The sequence below is a fragment of the Hesperophylax consimilis genome, chromosome 19, assembly GCF_061612785.1.
Source record: "Hesperophylax consimilis isolate HC1 chromosome 19, BYU_Hcon_1.0, whole genome shotgun sequence".
NCBI lineage: Eukaryota > Metazoa > Arthropoda > Insecta > Trichoptera > Limnephilidae > Hesperophylax > Hesperophylax consimilis.
This window is the reverse complement of record NC_142854.1, coordinates 15,568,129-15,586,360: the sequence shown is the minus strand read 5'-3', so window position 1 is coordinate 15,586,360 and position 18,232 is coordinate 15,568,129. Positions and strand designations below refer to the sequence as shown.

At 33.9% G+C, this 18,232-nt stretch overlaps 1 protein-coding gene across 1 annotated transcript in view; it reads left to right on the top strand.

The window, feature by feature from the left end:
* Positions 1-213: 213 nt before the first annotated feature.
* The window catches only part of LOC149414884 (nose resistant to fluoxetine protein 6-like), a 34,605-nt gene continuing 16,586 nt past the window's right edge, over positions 214-18,232 (top strand). Inside the window, exons 1-3 of the mRNA XM_089643407.1 lie at positions 214-358; positions 15,522-15,607; positions 17,060-17,156. Coding sequence (XP_089499533.1) covers positions 214-358; positions 15,522-15,607; positions 17,060-17,156 — 328 coding nt within the window. The remainder of the gene's footprint in view (positions 359-15,521; positions 15,608-17,059; positions 17,157-18,232) is intronic.

The window sequence follows — 18,232 nt, the reverse complement described above, 5'->3', positions numbered from 1 at the left end:
TTAATACGTTTGGTACCTACCTAATCAAATAATGATCGTTTAAAATCATTGATAATGAGTGATTTTAAAATGAAGTCATTTCCCGCCGTTTTATTAATAATTTTCTTGAGGGACTCTTTTGCGTTTTTGCAAACGGAGGACTTTTTATCGCAAGATAAGAAAATATTGAACAATCAAATCAAGTTACTGGTTTCAAACAACTACAACGAGTTGATGACCATATATGACCCCGTGTGGTTGGCGAATCTTTGGCCGAAGTTGAGGAATGGGGCGCATTTGACCCTGGAGAACCATTGTTGGAGCAATTTGACCGTGTACTTTCAAGACATGCTTGATGGAAGGGCTTGGGCCCTTAGCGGTAAGTAAACATATTAATTAAATTAAAATAATAAATAGTTAGTTTTAAACACTTTTATTGTTTAGAGCAGAGGTTCCCAAAATGTTTTGCCCCGTAGACCACTTGCCAAATATTTTTTTTTCCCTAGACCCCCTGCATGCCGAATATTGAATTTTCCTAAAACTATTAACGTCCCATGTGATAATCATTTATTTTTTTCGTAAAAAGATTCCCTTCCCCTGCCTGCCCTACAACCGGGTCGCGGTATAGTTCCTTTGTCTTTACATTGTGCAGACAGGGGCACCCTTGTGAGGTATTACACCAAATGAAAATGGAGCAGGATAAGCAGCTGGAATTTCTTTCTGTAGCTAGCCCTACAGAACTGCCCCTTAAGTTCTTTGTCAGTGCTTATTCCGGTCATTTCTTCTTGTCACATGATATACGATTCTTCAATGTTGCATTTTCACAGTCAAACTGTCCTCAAACTTAGTTTTGAAGTCTGTGTGAAGTGCATCTAAATGTTGAACGTCATTATTACCCTGGACGTTTTTCAAAAACAAGTTGGGGAACTAGGAAAATTCGCGGCTTCCAATGTGCAATGTTTTGGTTCGATATATTAATTCTGACGAGAAAGGGAACGTAGACTTTATTTATAAACCTTAATAAACAACTTTACGATGTATAAACATACAAGTATCAAATAAATAATTTCTCAGTCTATTATTAGTATTACGTAAACTGTGTTAGGTGTATTGTGTCATTTACGGAACTCCTAAATATTGAGTTGAGGTAAATGGGGGTCCGCTCGTATGTACCCCCATTTGAATCTCGTGGACCCCCAAATTTTTTTCTCGCTGACATAGACCCCCAGCAAGCCGAAATCGACCCCTGGGGGTCCATATAGACCACTTTGGGAACCTCTGGTTTAGAGCATAAAAACCACCCTCGTGATCAGATCATAGAACAAAGAAAAAACTAGTAGTGGAACTTTAAAATGGAAACAAATGTGCAACTGTTTTAATACCCTTTGGTTCTAGAGTATTTAGCACGCGGTCTGTCTCTCTTACACTTGACTAAAATTGTATATCGCCATCCCATTTGATTGTTCTCGAGCGATTTTTGGCGTATAATGCCAAGTTTGCGAAAACGTTTTGGGCGATTGCTTGTCATGCCAAAATTATATAACCTTAAATATGGGATGGACGGTGGATTAATCTGTAATTTAACCGCAGTAAGCATTTCATATCAATGTTTTCAATATTAGTATTTTGAGGTATTATATTAATTAAAAAATATATATTATCTTGCCTCAAAATGTATATAAAAATATATGTACACAACCCACAGACATAGGAATTAATAGACGAGAAGATAATGGCGAGGGGTAAAATCAACTGTTGAAGAACGAAGGGAGTAAGGCTGACTGTGATTCGTCAATAAATCAATCTGACAGTAAATAGGCATCTCGCAAGTAAAATCTGCTTTTGAATGAATAGACATTTTTACATGGGAGCGCAAATTACTCGCCACGTTATGAACAAATTTGCGAAGTCCAAATTCAGCAAAAAAAATCGGTTCTATTTTCAGAGTCGAATATTTCGTTTAAGTATTTAGTTAAGACACTTTTATAAATGTTCATAATTTACTTCCCAGCAAACAACCAGCTTTGTGTTTCGCGTCCAGACGTTTCTCGATGTGATAGTATATGTTTCTAAAACTGATCTATATTATACGATGTGAATATGCTTAAAATAAAGTAAAATAATGCTTATATATGGAATGTAATACGAAAATTGGGTTTATTCTCTTTTTCATATCTATTTTTACAAGTTTTCATAGTACAAGTCAACATTTTGCCGTGTTATTTCGTAAAATGAACCGATGATGCCTCGACCATAGTTCGCACAAGAATGATGACGTCACGTTTTCAAATTTCACTTGAGGCCATACGCGAGCACAGCCGGCTCCAATGGAACCGGTATGGGGAGTGGGGATAATACGCTTTTAATCACTTAGGGCAGGTCTACTAATATTCATATGTCTATGACACAACCAATCGCTCGAGTAGTATTATAGGTCCTAATTGAGCTTTCATTTTTATCACGAAACACGCCCACAAGGCACTTCTTGTTTTATTCTTTATTCCATGCTTTAGACACTATTGACCATGGGTAAAGTTGTCGAATTCTACTTTATGTGTATTTCCTAAACTTCAAACATAACTTTGAATGAGAAACATATAACTTTAATGCATTTTTACCATCTCCCACGACACAAAAATTTATAAACCAAGCAAATATTGATTCAATTACAAAAAAAATATGAAAATGTTGGATAAAAAAAAGATTTCAAAATCATTCAGGTATTTAACACTATTTGTTAACATGCCAAGAATAACAACATAAAATAATAACACAAATATGAAATTAAAATAAAAAGCAGAAATCAGGATTTTTTTATAAATTTTAATTTATAAAATTTCAGCCTGCATATGTTTGTGCTCCCAAAACTCGTAAAGTAGTCGACTGATATCGCTGAAAATTTCAAAGCTTGTTCAATTTCAAATCACTGTTTTGATTCATCTTAACAACGAATTGGTGTACATTATGAATACCAAAAAAAGCTTTAGATAAATTAAAGGTTTTCCTATCGTTTCGCTTGAGAAGAATACAAATAAAAAAATAAATTGCTCGGTAAAAAATATAAATGCAAACTACTTAAAAAATATATTTTTAATAGAAATGTATGAACGCATAAAGGAAACAACTTTAAAAAGCCAAAAAACTAAACAAAACTACAAGCCAAAAATGTGTATATTCTTGGTATACCTTACATCGTAGGTAATAGACATTAAAATCGCTTGAAAACGGAGTTTGGAAACGTTCGATTTCAAGAAAAAAACTGTTTTTTATTTATTTTGTAAATAATTTTATAAGAAAGCAAAAAATTCAATCAATTGAAACTGTCACAGATAATCTTAGCTATAATACTGTATTTTTTAAAAGTTGTTTCCTTTACGTGTTCATACAATTCTATTGAAAAAATATTTTTTTTAGTAGTTTGCATTTATATTTTTTATTCAGTAATTTATATTTTTATTTGTATTATATTCAAGCGAAGCGATAGGAAAACCTTCAATTTATCTAAACATATTTTTTTTGTATTCATAATGTACACCAATTCGATAAAAAGATTAATCGAAATAGTGATTTGGCACTAAGCTTCGCCTAAAATAACAGAAAAAAACGTGCTTTCAATAATTCTCGGAGTTAAATTTACGATTTTTTTTTCTATTGAAGGAATTTCATATAATTAACGTTTCGGCATATCAAATGTATAAATATTAACTTAAAAAATAACGTACTTATGTAAAAACCTAAAGAGTTAAGGAGAAACTTGTTATAAATCTATAGAAATTGGGTATACCTTAATGATAACATTTATTATTTTAAAATAAAATATTATTTTCTCCTACACATGCGGTCATAATCAAATGCAGCCAAATTCTTGTCTATTCCTTTGGTCGTGATATCGCAAAGTAGGTACCCTACAATACCCAATCTCATAATACACCACTAAGTAGGTCTTGGTTAAATGGCTACGAGTTTAGCAAGCGTTTCATTAAAAAGTAATTTCTCGCTTTCAATTTAATGAAGGCGGGGGATATTTACTAAGGAAAGTAAACCTATTCAACAGAACTAAACATATTAACAATCTTACTGATTTCTTCGTTCTTTTGAATACAATACGTCGATGCACTCAATAGTTCGGTAAACGAGGCACTATTTTGCATAGAGAAGCATGCAACTACTCTGTTTACGCACACACATGTAGATTAGAAGATTTACGTATGTGCATTGAAGCAAAAACTTTGCATGTTTTTTAAATGATGTTTTTTGAATAACTTAAAGAGTAAAATTTTGAATTGTAATATTTAATTATCGAAGACAATATTAATTGATTCTTAAACAAAAATTTGAAACAGAAAAATCCTTGAAAAAGACTTGAACCCAGCTTGCTAGATAAAAAACAACTTATTAATGCGAAGCATAATGCCAAATCACTATTTTGATTAATCTTTATAACGAATTGGTGTACATTATGAATACAAAAAAATATGCTTTAGATAAATTGAAGGTTTTCATATCGCTTCGCTTGAATAGAATACAAATAAAAATATAAATTACTCAATAAAAAATATAAATGTAAACTATTAAAAATTTTTTTTTCGATAAAAATGTATGAACGCATAAAGGGAACAACTTTAAAATACATTAGTTATTATAGCGATGATTTTCTGTGATAGTTTCACTTGATTAACTTTTTTGCTTTCTTTTAAAATTATTTATAAAATAAATAAAAACCAGTTTTTTACTTGAAATCGAACGTTTCTAGACTCCTTTTGTCAAGCTATTTTAATGCCTATTACCTACGATATGAGTTATATCGAGAATATATACATTTTTGGCTTGTAGCTTTCTCTTAAGCTTGAAAATATATTTAGTAATGTTCCCTGTTCAAGTGTCCAACCAATTTAAAAACTTTGTTTTTTCTCTCTTGTAACATTGTGTATTGTGTTAACAGCAGATATATAATACTTTGTTTTTTTCTCTCTTGTAACATTGTGTATTTTGTTAACAGCAGATATAACACTTTGCCATATAACTACCGCGATTTGTAATAGACTAGTATCTTTAGTATCTAATAAAAATCGCGTGTTGAAAATCGCAGTTTGCCTTTTCCAAGTTTGTCTGTAGATAAAAGAGTTTTCACCAGACGAGCAAGGGAAACGTATTTATTTGGATCTCTATTTTCCGCTTGAGAATTTTTTTTAATTATTAGGCTAACAAATGCTAATTTATTTATCATGTGCACGCCAAAGAAGTTACTTTTTATGCTTGTTAAGACCACACAAGAGTCCCAACTGCCCGAAATGAGACTATGGATCCCACGATATTGGGAAATATTGACAGATTTTAAATATAACCCCATTTTTATTTAGGTAAGTGTGAATCGATTATCAGATAAAAAATATTTTATTAGTCTTTTTGAGAACAGGAAACTGTTTCAAGTTTTCAAAAATTCCAAAGAATCCGCGAAGAACTTTCGGAGAACGAAACATTATTTTTTTATTTATATATAGTATAGTATATAGTATATACTAGCTGCACCCCGCCACGCTTTGCTGTCACTCAATCTGTGCAGACAGAGAAACAATAGCACATATTGATTTTGCGCTTTGCGATTTCTATGGTTAAATTATACCGCAGAGAGAAATGAGAATACGAAATGTTCAAGCCAGAATAAACTGACGTAATTTTTTATATAACCGGGGTCATTAGGGTAGATAATTCTCGTAATACAGTGTTTTTAATATGTAATAAGTTGAACCCGCTCACCACTGGGATCAGTGAGAGAAAACAACTCAGAAGCCTGGGAAAAAGTTAATGTCCAAACCGCATACTTTTCCCCCGGAGAATTCAATTTAGAAATTACTGTTGCAGTATTATGTAAGGTTATTATTGTCATTAAAGTTGTCAGATATTATGTTATTTTTAACTTGTAATAACACATTAGCTTAATGTAATCTCTACTCGAAATTATATTACGTTTAATTCCTTATTAAGATAATAATGAAATTCTAAAAGGTAACCCTATATTGTTTATTGTTTATTTATTGTTTATTGCGGTATTTTAAGTAAGTACATAGTTATCTATGTCCTAATACAATCCTTATACACGGTGTCCGGAAACTCGTAGTACAAGCGGGAAACTGGAGAATCTACACCACATGGGGAACCCAAAAAAACATAAAGTTTTTTGATTTGAGCATTTTCAAAAAAAAAAAAAACCAAAAAAAAATATTTTTCGGCTATTTTAGGGTTAAAGTTTTTTCTGGTGTTTAGGGTTGAATAACAGATGTTTTAACCCTGCAGAGCAGAAATATTTTATGATTACACCGGGTTAAATGAAGGGTGATTTCAAAATAATGCTTCAAATCCGAGTTTCTTCATTTGTTTTACTTTCAAATAGTTTTAATTAGATGGGTACTTTGATCTTCAGTAATAATTTATAAGAATTTGATTAAAAAAAAAAAAAAAATCAACTTCAAACTCGATTTACTCGATAACGAAAGCTCAAATAAAAAAAAATATACTACAAAATCGACTCCAAATGTGATGTAGATTCACCAGTTTCCCGCTTGTACTACGAGTTTCCGGACACCCTGTATACATATAATTATAATTATAGTAACACATTTAAAATGAATCAATCATATATTTTCGTAGTTTAATTTTAAATATAGCCACCTCAATAGGTTAAGAGGAAGCTACAAGCCAACAATGTGTATATTCTTGGTATACCTTATATCGTAGGTAATAGGCATTAAAATCGCTTAACAAACGGAGTCTAGAAACGTTCGATTGCAACCTAAAAACTGGTTTTTACTTATTTGTAAATAATTTTATAAGAAAGCAAAAAACTTAATCAAGTGAAACTGTCACAGATAATCTTACTTCTTATTTTTTTTTAAGTTGTTTCCTTTATGCGTTCATACATTACTATTGAAAAAAAAAAATTTTTAGTAGTTTGCATTTATATTTTTTATTGAGTAATTTATTTTTTTATTTGTATTCTACTAAAGCGAAGCGATAAGAAAACCTTCAATTTAACAAAATTCCAATTGAATACATTAATTATGTCAGTTTCATGAATCAATTGCATCTAATAACGCTGTCTGACAGGAAAATTATGTCAGACCTGGCTGTGTTACAGTCAGGTTGAGTCATTGACAACTTAATTGACAGTCCTGCCATCGTTGCCACTATTAACTTCCATGTGCCAACTAGGAACACAAGACAAAATGTAACATTCTTCTGCAATACATACACAACCGTCTATCAGAGTCAATTAAGAGTCCCAACTGGTCCTAACCGTCTGAAGCCAGTGAGACTACGGCATCCTCGAGTGGGGTATGGTGTGAGTTTGACAATGATGGGGAGGGGAAGCAGTTGGGGAAGAGGAAGATGAGGAAGTACCTGGCTATTCAGATCTAGTCACCAAATATGTCCAAAGCTATTTCAAGCAACGTTTCGATTCGGAATGGTGGTCTTTCACTAGGGTGATACTGAAAGTATCTACCACTCTGGAACGTGCCAAAATATACATTTTTTTATATGATAAAATTTGTAAAATAACATAAACTTACCAAATCAAATCTGAACTAGCGATCTCTTCATTTGTAGCCAAGGATCGTGAGCACTCAACCACACTGATATTTCAAGCAAAATGTCGATTCTAAATGATGATCTTTCAACTAGGGTGATACTCAGAGTATCTTCCGCTCATTACTTAGACAGTTAGTAAAAAGTATCGTTTTTACAAAAAATAAATTTAAAAAATATCATAATATGCTGTTTCATAGATGGCACTAATTTAATTATTTTAGGATTAAACACCTTTAGCAAGTTATGCTTTAAAATATTACGATGAATTATTTGATTGCGCCCGTACATACGGAATACTAATATGAATACATAGTTTTGTCCGTATAAAAACGCAATTCTGTCAAGAAAGGCATACACTTACAATATTTCAACGATGATTCAATCCAGTATTGCATTTGTATGCCTTTCTTGAAAGAGTTGAGTTTTCATAGATTATTAAGTACGTTTCGTTTATCCTTAAGGACAATAAAAAAATCCACATTTAAGATGATGTCACGGGATAGGCGAATTTTGTTTGATTTTAAATTGATAGCTCGACAATGGATAATAATTCCAATATGATTTTTTTTGACGTGTGGTGTGATTTGAAATGTTGTGTCAGTTATGTTAGTTCTTGCATTTTACGACAGGTAGAGCTAGTGTGAGCAAGCGATGCGCGCGCACGTAAGAATTCGAATGGTTCCGACGAGTTCCCGAACCTAGCCGATCGTAGGTAGGCGACTCTATAGGGAGCTGCTATCGCCAGAATAACTTAAAAATAACAGTAACGTTACTTTTGTAATTTTTATCGTAAATAAACAACCTTTTTATCTTGACAAACCCTTTATAAAATCAGTGGGGTCTCCTACAATTCACATTAACGTGAAATCTGAATACTAGGCGTAATTAAAAGACATTACATTTTCTAAAACACATCAACATAATATATACAGGGTATATCGGCAAGTACCCGACAAACTTTAACCAGCTATTCCTTAGCACATTTGGAGTAAAAAATGTTATGGGCGCTTTGCTGTCCGGTAACATTTTTTTCCATTAAAAACAAAAAAATAAATAAAAAATCCACACTCCGTCACTGTCATTTGCATTGCTTCTCGTGTTCAACAGCTGTTATTAGCAAGTGTGTCAAAAAGTGTCCTCGCTCTTTCGTACACACTAAATTATAATAGTTAAAAATGAGACGAATGGTGCCGTGCCATTTCGTTGTGATTGTAAAAGCGCGCCAGCGTAGGTACGTACGTACATTATTCAACGAAACTCGAACAAAATATTGCCAGACGGGTTTTCAAACTTTGACAAAGGATAAAACATTGGTGACATGTGGTGAAAATATGAATAATAATTTTTTTATTAAAAAAAAATGTTACCAGACAGCAAAGTTCCCATAACATTTTTTAATCCAAATGTACTAAGGAATAGCTGGTTAAAGTTTGTCGGGTACGTGCCGATACACCCTGTATATTTTAGTGACGTAATATGAATGAACTTTGTGGAAATCCGTTATTATTTTAATCAGTGTTTTTTTTATATTATGTAGGTATTTATAACGCAACAAGTTTCAGTTCACACTGTTTATCGTTAGGACTAATAATATATACATTTAAATATATGCATTTTTCAAAATATCTGCATTAACTTAGGTCTGTTTCTATCTCTTGGTCCAAGCGTGCTGGCATTAGTTTCTTGTCTTGCTTAGAAAACGTTAAAAAAAGTTTCATTACCATAATACATATTTTTTCACAAGGTAAAAATGATGGTTTGACTTAAGATTGACCCTTTCTACCCAAGAAATGATGTTGACAACTCTACCAATCGAGCCAAATCCCAATTGGATAAGACCGACATTTATTTTGTATATTAACTGCTGTAACGTCATCGAATTTCAGAGAAACGCGTATATACCAGTGTGTGTGCGCGTGATTGCCACTAAAAGAAGAAAAATGTATTTTCAACGATCAACGAGTATATCTGCCGAGTTTCAGCTCGATCGAATGTCGGGAAGTGGGTTAATTTCCGCTTTCAAGATATGCATGCGTTCATTATCAAAAACAATGAATATGAAATTAGGTAGATACCTTAATATTATGACGTCTTTTGGAAGATACCATTAATTTCCGAACACTGTGTACCTACACGTAACACAATGCACCTTAACTGTATCTAGTGCTCTTACAACTTGTGTACATTCCATAAATAAACCTACTCGCATCCTTTTTGAACAATTTATAACAATTTGAACAATTTCATCATTTAAATTTTTAAATTTAAATTTTTAAATTTAAATTTCATCATTTTCAATTAAACATCATTTAACAAATTAAACAATTTCATCATTTAACAATTAAACATCATTTAAAAAATTAAAAAATTTCATCGCACACGTTTTTCAGCATTTTATTTGTCAGACAGTTCCTATAATATAAGTATTTCATCTGCTTTCGAGAACAGTAATTTCATGTCGAGGTACGTTAAAAGCAGTGAATATATATTTGAAATTGAATGGCAAGCGGGAATATTTAAAGGACGTTGTATTATTTTGTCTAAGCCCGAGGTGTTTTAATTGCATTGGCTCGTATAATATTATTTCCCGGAAGCAGGACCGCTCCGGGCGCCTAATTGCCAATGCGCTGATAATACCTCACCTAACACATCATCCTTGAGATTATTTTTCATGAAAACGGCTATACGCAAAAATTCAACTCATCCATATTTATTTATTTATTAATTTTCGGGAAATCGACAGTTTACAATTATTTCAGAATGTTCATACCTAAGTATTATATAGCCAAAACAAAAACAATTATGGATTAATTGAAGTAATTTAAATTTGGAAGAAAGGAATATGAAATCAAAAATTTATACAAAACAAAAGATTATATAAAACGAAAAATTTACAAAAGAAACATTTATAGCCATGGAGAGAGGTTGTAGATATAAATCAAATCATAATAGAAATATAGACATAACATTATTCACAAACCATCAGAGAAATATTCTTTTATGGACCTCTCGAATTTGGTAAGTTTGGTAAGAAAATATCCACCTTGGATAATACGCTATTGTAATTATTGTATATATTATATACTTGCTGACGTCTACTCGGCGATGCTCGACTTAAAAAATGTAATATCCATGATGAAAAGCCTATCAAATTCCGTTACATATTTTAGAAGAACTGAGCACACAGGCAGACGCGGATAGTGACTATTTTATACTATATAGAGATACTAATGTACAGAGTTTTCCAATAAGAGGTGTTATTTTGATATTCAATCGTAAAAGATCAATGGTTTCGTTGCTTGTGTGGCACGTAGCGCCGTCTTGTTGAAAGTAAACGTTGTCCAGATCAATACCATCCAATTCCGGCCATAGAGAGGCTTTACAACAATAACTCTTGGGTTTTCCGAGCCCTAGATGCGACAATTTTGCTTGTTGACGAAGCCACCGAGGTGGAAATGGGCCCCATCACTCAAGATGATTTGCATATGATTCACTCAAGTGAATTTTAAAAATTTCAATGCGTTTTTGAAGCGTGTATCGTTCCATTTTTACTAATGACGTAGTTTCTACTTGTCAAATGTCAAAAAATGACAGCTTCAAAAGAAACATCTACCGAAATAGCGGGCTATTCAAAATAACACCTCTTATTGGAAAACCCTGTATTATCACGATTACGAATTTACTAAAAGTATATCAGGAAACGGTCCATAATCCAGTTTTTAGTTCATTATGATCAGGGATGTTCCCTAACATTCCAGACTAATCCCGAACATTCCAGAATGTTCCGGAATGTTGTGGAATACTCTCGAATGTTCAGGACTGTTCTAGAAATTTCTATATTGGGAAACTTCCAGCCTTTATATCTTCAAAAGCACGCCCTCCAGGTAAAAACGGAAACCTTCTTTAAGGATGGGAGATAGAGGGCTACCATGCCATATAACTTCCTTGATCGTACCGGGACTCGGTTCTGAGTTTTAGTGACACGCACACTTTATACTTTTTTTTATAACCATAATATATATTTGTAGTTAGGTATGTTCGGTATTCTTTTTATTAATAAATAACTACGAAATTTGGCTGAAGCGGTTTTTTAATAATACATCCGAAAACAATAAATAAACGTAGAAAATACAACAAAATGATTTACGAAAGGAAGGTTCGAGAATGTTCCGAAGCGCGTCACGTAGGCAAAATAATTCGATCTCGATGTCGCGGTTGCTGTTACTGTACTGACCACATAAATAAACCACTCTACTGACCATTTCGTTCACGTTGTCGCTTATCTAGGTGGAAAATAAAACATTCTCGAACATTCCAGTTGCTACAGGAACAAAATATTAAAAAAATAAAAGAAAATCCAAGAAGCTTGTTTGGAAACTTCTAGAATAACGTTGGAGTCAAGTAATGGCGTACCACTACATATTGATTACAGTAATCTCCTACTTGGGCGTCTAATGGTTTTGACAAGGGGCGCCAAAATTTTACTTGGCGTTGTTTGGTTCCGGGTCTGCCCTGCCAGGAAGCAATGCAAAGGAGAAGCGGGTTTTCTCTCAGGATCGGATCCTGGTCGGGGTAATTATTTATAATATTCCTGTTTTCTGCGCTCCTAGTATTGGTGTGGCGAAGGAACCAGTACCTCGGCATTCTCACAACTTGTATTTTACCTAAGCCCGACTCGCGTGTGAAATAACTTAGCTCAATCAGTACGTAATTAGTAGGTAGGTATCATGGGCGTGGGCAGGGGGGAGGGCGTTTGCAAGAAATTAAATACAATAAAATTTTATATACGGAATTTTACGGCGATGCATTTCGGCGTGAAATTTTGCAAAGTTTTATTTTGTGAAATTCATACACAAATAATTTTTAAATTTTTTCCGATCATAATCTAAAGATGCCACATAATATAGTAAAACCATTTCCGAAAAGGGCCTTATACTTTATTTTCTTATTTAAAAATACTATGATATTATGGGTTCCATGATACGTCAACCAGCGATAATTCAACACACCTTTAAAAAGTGATAAAAAGTGAAAAAACATACCTATTTAACACAATTTTTGTTTACACTTTTCATGACTTTATATCACTTTTTAAAGATGTGTTGGTGCATTTTGACAAGTTATCCGGATTACCAAGCGAATATAAAAATAAAAAATAATATTTTTAAATATTTTTTTTTTAATTTAAAAAAAAAATTGGTCTAAGGGTTTTTAATTTGTTTAATTTTAATTTTGTATAAAATTTTAAAAATTTTAATACTTGGTTTTGCATTACTTCGCGGTTAAATACGGCATGTTTGGTACTTAGATACCTTTTCTATCTATATAATCAATAGCCCCGTTTTTTATCAGTTCTTCGATCTCGAATTTTTCTCATCCTCGCATCTCTTCGTCTTTTACTAATCAACGTAATTGGTTAGTTTTTCACCTCGCCGCTCTGGTTTACAAGCCGTGGAAGGGATGCCACAGTTGTGATAAGGGCCGGTCCTATACAGGCGCAATCGGAGCAATCCGCTCCGGGCGCCGACTTGCGCTAAGGAGACAAGGCGCTAATAACTAATAACGCCTAACACTCAACATAGTATAACACGCTGGGCGCCAAATATAACATGCGTGGCGCCAAATACAGGGTTTTCCAATAAGATGTGTTATTTTGATATTCAATCGTAAAAGATCAATGGTTTCGTTGCTTGTGTGGCACGTAGCGCCGTCTTGTTGAAAGTAAACGTTGTGCAGATCAATACCTTTCAATTTCGGCCATAAAAAATCATTAATCATCTCTCGCATCTAGCGCAATCCATTCACCGTAACTGTTGCTCCAGCCTCATTTTCGAAAAAGTATGGTCCAATGACTCCGCCGGACCATAAACCGCACCAAACAGTCACACGTTGAGGATAGAGAGGCTTTTCAACAATAACTCTTGGGTTTTCCGAGCCCCAGATGCGACAATTTTGCTTGTTGACGAAGCTACCGAGGTGGAAATGGGCCTTATCACTCAAGATGATTTGCATTTGATTCACTCAAGTGAATTTTAATAATTTCGATGCGTTGGTGAAGCGTGTATCGTTCCATTTTTATTAATGGCGTAGTTTTTACTTGTCAGATGTCAAAAAATGACAGCTTCAAAAGTAACATCTACCGAAATAGCGGGCTATTCAAAATAACACCTCTTCTATCTTTTGTTCTGAATTAAAAGAGTTTGCTAGGAGCAATCATATAATGTTTATTTAACCAAAACAAATTATGAATTAGTACTCAGCATTTGCAAAATAAATATCAGACTATCATCATACCTGTGGAGTGTGGACCCGACGTAAAATTGAGATAATCTAAAAAAACTACGTAGAAAGAACGTGGAACAACTCGGATGGGCAGAGAAGGATCTTTCGTACGTCACGATCCTGAATCCAAAAATGTTTTAGCTCTACAACGTTAAGTTACCTAACTTCGCCCACCTCTGGCAGGTCTGAACCTGAACTGAACCAAGAGACGCTTCATAAACAGTTGAGGGAGGTCAGCTAACCCAGAGCGAAACCCTTTTGGTAAAGCAAAGGGTTAAGGGAACATGTTGTTTATTTTGGGAGGACACAGGTTTAACCAGTTGAATCCATAAAGTTTTTGTTAAAACCTATAGAAAAAAATACGCCAACAACACACTTCTACCAGTTACGTATACATATTGTTTGGACTTGCAGAATGCTGTTTTAAATAATTTGTGTCGAATAATTACCAAATAAATCTATGTTTAATGGGCATTAACTGTTTTAATTCCGGTTATGGTAACGTTATTATTGAAAAATATTAAATTAAGGCGATGCACTACGTCGTGTAATATTTTAAATTGAGCCGCTATCAATAACAACCCTTACGTAGATGGCGATAAGGTTTAAATTCCCGCTTAACACCATCCGCCTGTTTTGATTTATGCAAGAAAAAAACATGGCCAAAAAGTGCCTTTTATTTTATTTTGTGGATGTTCAGGCATACATATTTATTTATTTTTCGATCATTTTATAAATAACTTAATTTGCCACATTATACAATAAAATCATAACCGAAAATGAGTTCGTAAGTAGGAGATTTTGAACTTTAAAGCAGTTTTCATAGGCCTTATATATTATTTTTTTCTGGGCTTATAAAAAGTTATCTAAAAAATACTCGATTATTTCAAAGGCCAGGATGTATTCTACTCGCAGAATTTAATTAAAGCACCTGAAACATTTCTAGGCGACAAAATTTTCAAACCAAAAACACATGATTTTGCATTACTAAGTATAGCATCGCCTTAAAGTAAATTTTAAGTTCATAGCGAAATAATATGGAATAATACGCAGCTTTTTTGATTAAACCAATAGGTACCGTGTACCACCCTTTCTCGGATGCTGATAATATTGTGTGAAATAAATATATACGAGTATATACACTTACATATGTAATTTTTTATATATGTAATATGTACACCTTTTCAAACTATACAGTTAATAATTGTTGTTAAATATTAATTTAATTAAGAAAATTTGATGGAGTTTGTATGAAGGGAGATTAGGTGGTTAGAGCCGGCCCTATGTGGGCGCAATTGGAGTGGTCCGCTCCGGGCGCCGAATTCCCAAGGCGCTGATAATACCTAACACATCACCCTTGAGATTATCTCTAAATAGTATGAAAGAAAGTCGCTATCCGCGTCTGTCTGTTTGTGCGCTAAGTTCTTCAAAAGTATGCAACGGAGTTTGATAAAAGGGCTAAATCTTTGATTTGAAGTCCCGAATACACTATATTTGTTTGCTAGTGGGGAGCGGCTCAGAGCATTGAGAGGCCTCGTGTGGACGTAGTCAAAGATGTTGCCACTGTTAGTGGCAACATAAATTATGTTTAGTGGAGTTTTCCAGAGATTTATCAAGAAATCTAACAGAATCTGATGTCATTTTTTTCTGATGAATGTTTCTTTTGTTCCCAGCCATCGACTCTACGGGAAGTTTCGGTTCGGGATTGCTTTGGGGAAATCGTTTCTGGATCGGCTCTCAAGAACAATGCAACGATCTCGTAAGTTTATACAATTTCATTGGATATATAATATCTAAAAAAAGAACAATGAGGATCCAGCAGAAATCAGAAGGAGAATCACATCAGCCAACAAAACATACTTCTCTTTGCTGCCAGTGTTTAAGTCACGTAGTGTCCACAGAAAAACCAAAATAACCATATATAAGACCATTGTAAGAACTGTATTGGCATATGGACGTGAGGCGCTGACACTGACGGTAAAGATGGCTGAAATGCTGGATACTTTTGAAAGAAAGGTGCTGAGAAGAATATGTGGACCCGTGAAAGAGGGCGAACAGTGGCGTATCCGGCACAATATAGAATTGTACGATATATATAAGGCCCCTAGCATCTCTGCACACATGAGACTCCTCAGGCTGAGATGGGCTGGGCATGTACAGAGAATGCCGGATACACGCGTCCCAAAAAGAATTCTGACTGGTCACCCAGGTGGAAAGAGAAAAGTGGGAAGACCCAGACTGAGGTGGGAAGATGAGGTAAGAGGGGATGCAGCACAGCTTCTCCAGGTGACAAACTGGAAGTCAGCCGCTGAGGACAGGAGGAGTTGGAGGCGACTGTTGCAGGAGGCCAAAGCTCGATATGGGCTGTAGCGCCATCGAAGAAGAAGAAGATATAATATCTAAAACATAATTCTTTTCATTATTTTAAATCCGGTGCTCTTTTTTATTGAGTTTTGGTGGTAATCTCTAATCCATAAATAGTATAAAACAAAGTTGCTATCAGTGTCTGTTTGTCTGTGAGTATAGTTCTTCTAAACTATGCAAAGGAGCTTAATAGGGTTTTCACTATCAATTAGAGAATTTTTTCCGGAAGGTTTATATATATAATACATGCATATTATGTTTACAGAAAGAATAGAAAAGTCAATATTTTATCACGTAATAAAAAAATATTTTTAAGCGCTTAAATTGCTAACGCTGGCTAAACCTTATGAGATACATCAAAATAATGTACTACGGAATTGTATATCTTAAAAAGGCCTACAGAAAAGTCCACAATGGTATACGTCTATCTCCTAAGGATAACCCACAGAAACGCCGGGTAAATGTCAGCTAGTATTTTTATAATACATAATTCCAATATTATGTAAGATATTCCTAATTCAATAAGAAACATATTTGTTGTGTTCGTACAAACAGGTCTCCAACTCGTCGTGGAAGAAGTTTATAAATAATAAGTTCTTTTAGATAAATCAGGGATTTATTAATACTCCGCGTATTACAATGGTGACTCGATAGTCGACCTAACTAGAAGCTGGCTAATTGGAATCTAAACAGTAAGTTTGTCTGAGAGCATTCCCACTGGCCCTGGCGACTACTGGCCACTGGCTCCATCTTGCGGACTTCCACGCAAGCTCTAAGCCCTGCCATCTGTGCGTGCATCTGTGAAGCTCTTACTTCCCAACAATATTGTAATATATTTTTGCTTTAGGACAACAGATTCGTGGATTTGGTGACTAATTCTTCCTCGCACGCTATGAGTCACATGAAGTACATCTCATCATTGAACCGATACGGAGAAAAAACAGGCAAGTCAATCAATAAATAATGCATTATTGCTAAAAACACAATATATTGCAATAAAATTATTAATTCGTTATTAATTATTAAGTCGCTGCATTTAATTTCGTTCCATGTTCCTATCAGGACAGTTACAAGACAGTATCTACCATATTACTGTACCAATTCTTCTACAACGTCGCAGTATTACGCGCCTATGAGACGAATCTAGAATTTGGGAAACATATATTTTGAAGATATATTTAGCTCAACAATTTTGAATTATAAGTTTGCTTTAACATATTTTATATCTTCAAATAGAACTGATTCATTTGCTGAAATGTGAGCCATTATAAATCAAACAGACAAAACTCCGAATGTGCAAAATGAAGTCGATGGGTCGATGTCTGATAAATTAAAAACATTTCTTTCTGTTTTTCTCGTTTATGTAAAATAATAACAAATATAATTGTAAACTTATTGTAATTCTTTATGCAAATTCTACGACATATAATATAATAATAATAATAATAATAAGCCTTTTATTCTGAACTTCTGTTAGGTACATTAATATTAGAAATATTTTGTTTGTTATAATATATCCCGAAGCTCAGTTTGCCTCTTGGCATAGGCCTCCTCTAACAATTTCCATTGGGACCTGTCACGCGCTACTCTTCTCCATTGATGTCCAGCCGTGAGTTTTAGGTCGTCTTCCCATCTCATGTGTTGACGTCCTCTACTTCTCTTGCCATCTCTGGGATACCAGTCAGTGACATTTTTACACCATTTCTCTTGTGGGTCTCGGATCATATGACCTGTCCATCTCCATTCTACGACAATTTAACTTCAAATTAATTATGATAGTATTATGTTTCTGCTTTTAGGTATTACATTTCTGCATTATTTTATCTGTATTCTGTACTGTATGTAAAAGCCCTACGAGAGTTTAATAAATGCATAAATATAAAAACCACCAGACAAACTTCAACAAACGAGTTTTTGGATTAAAAAAATGCAAATATCCAATACCAGAATACCAGAACATCCTTTGGACAAAGGAGTTTTTCATAAATCTCTGTTGCTTTATAATATGATTGGTGAAAAT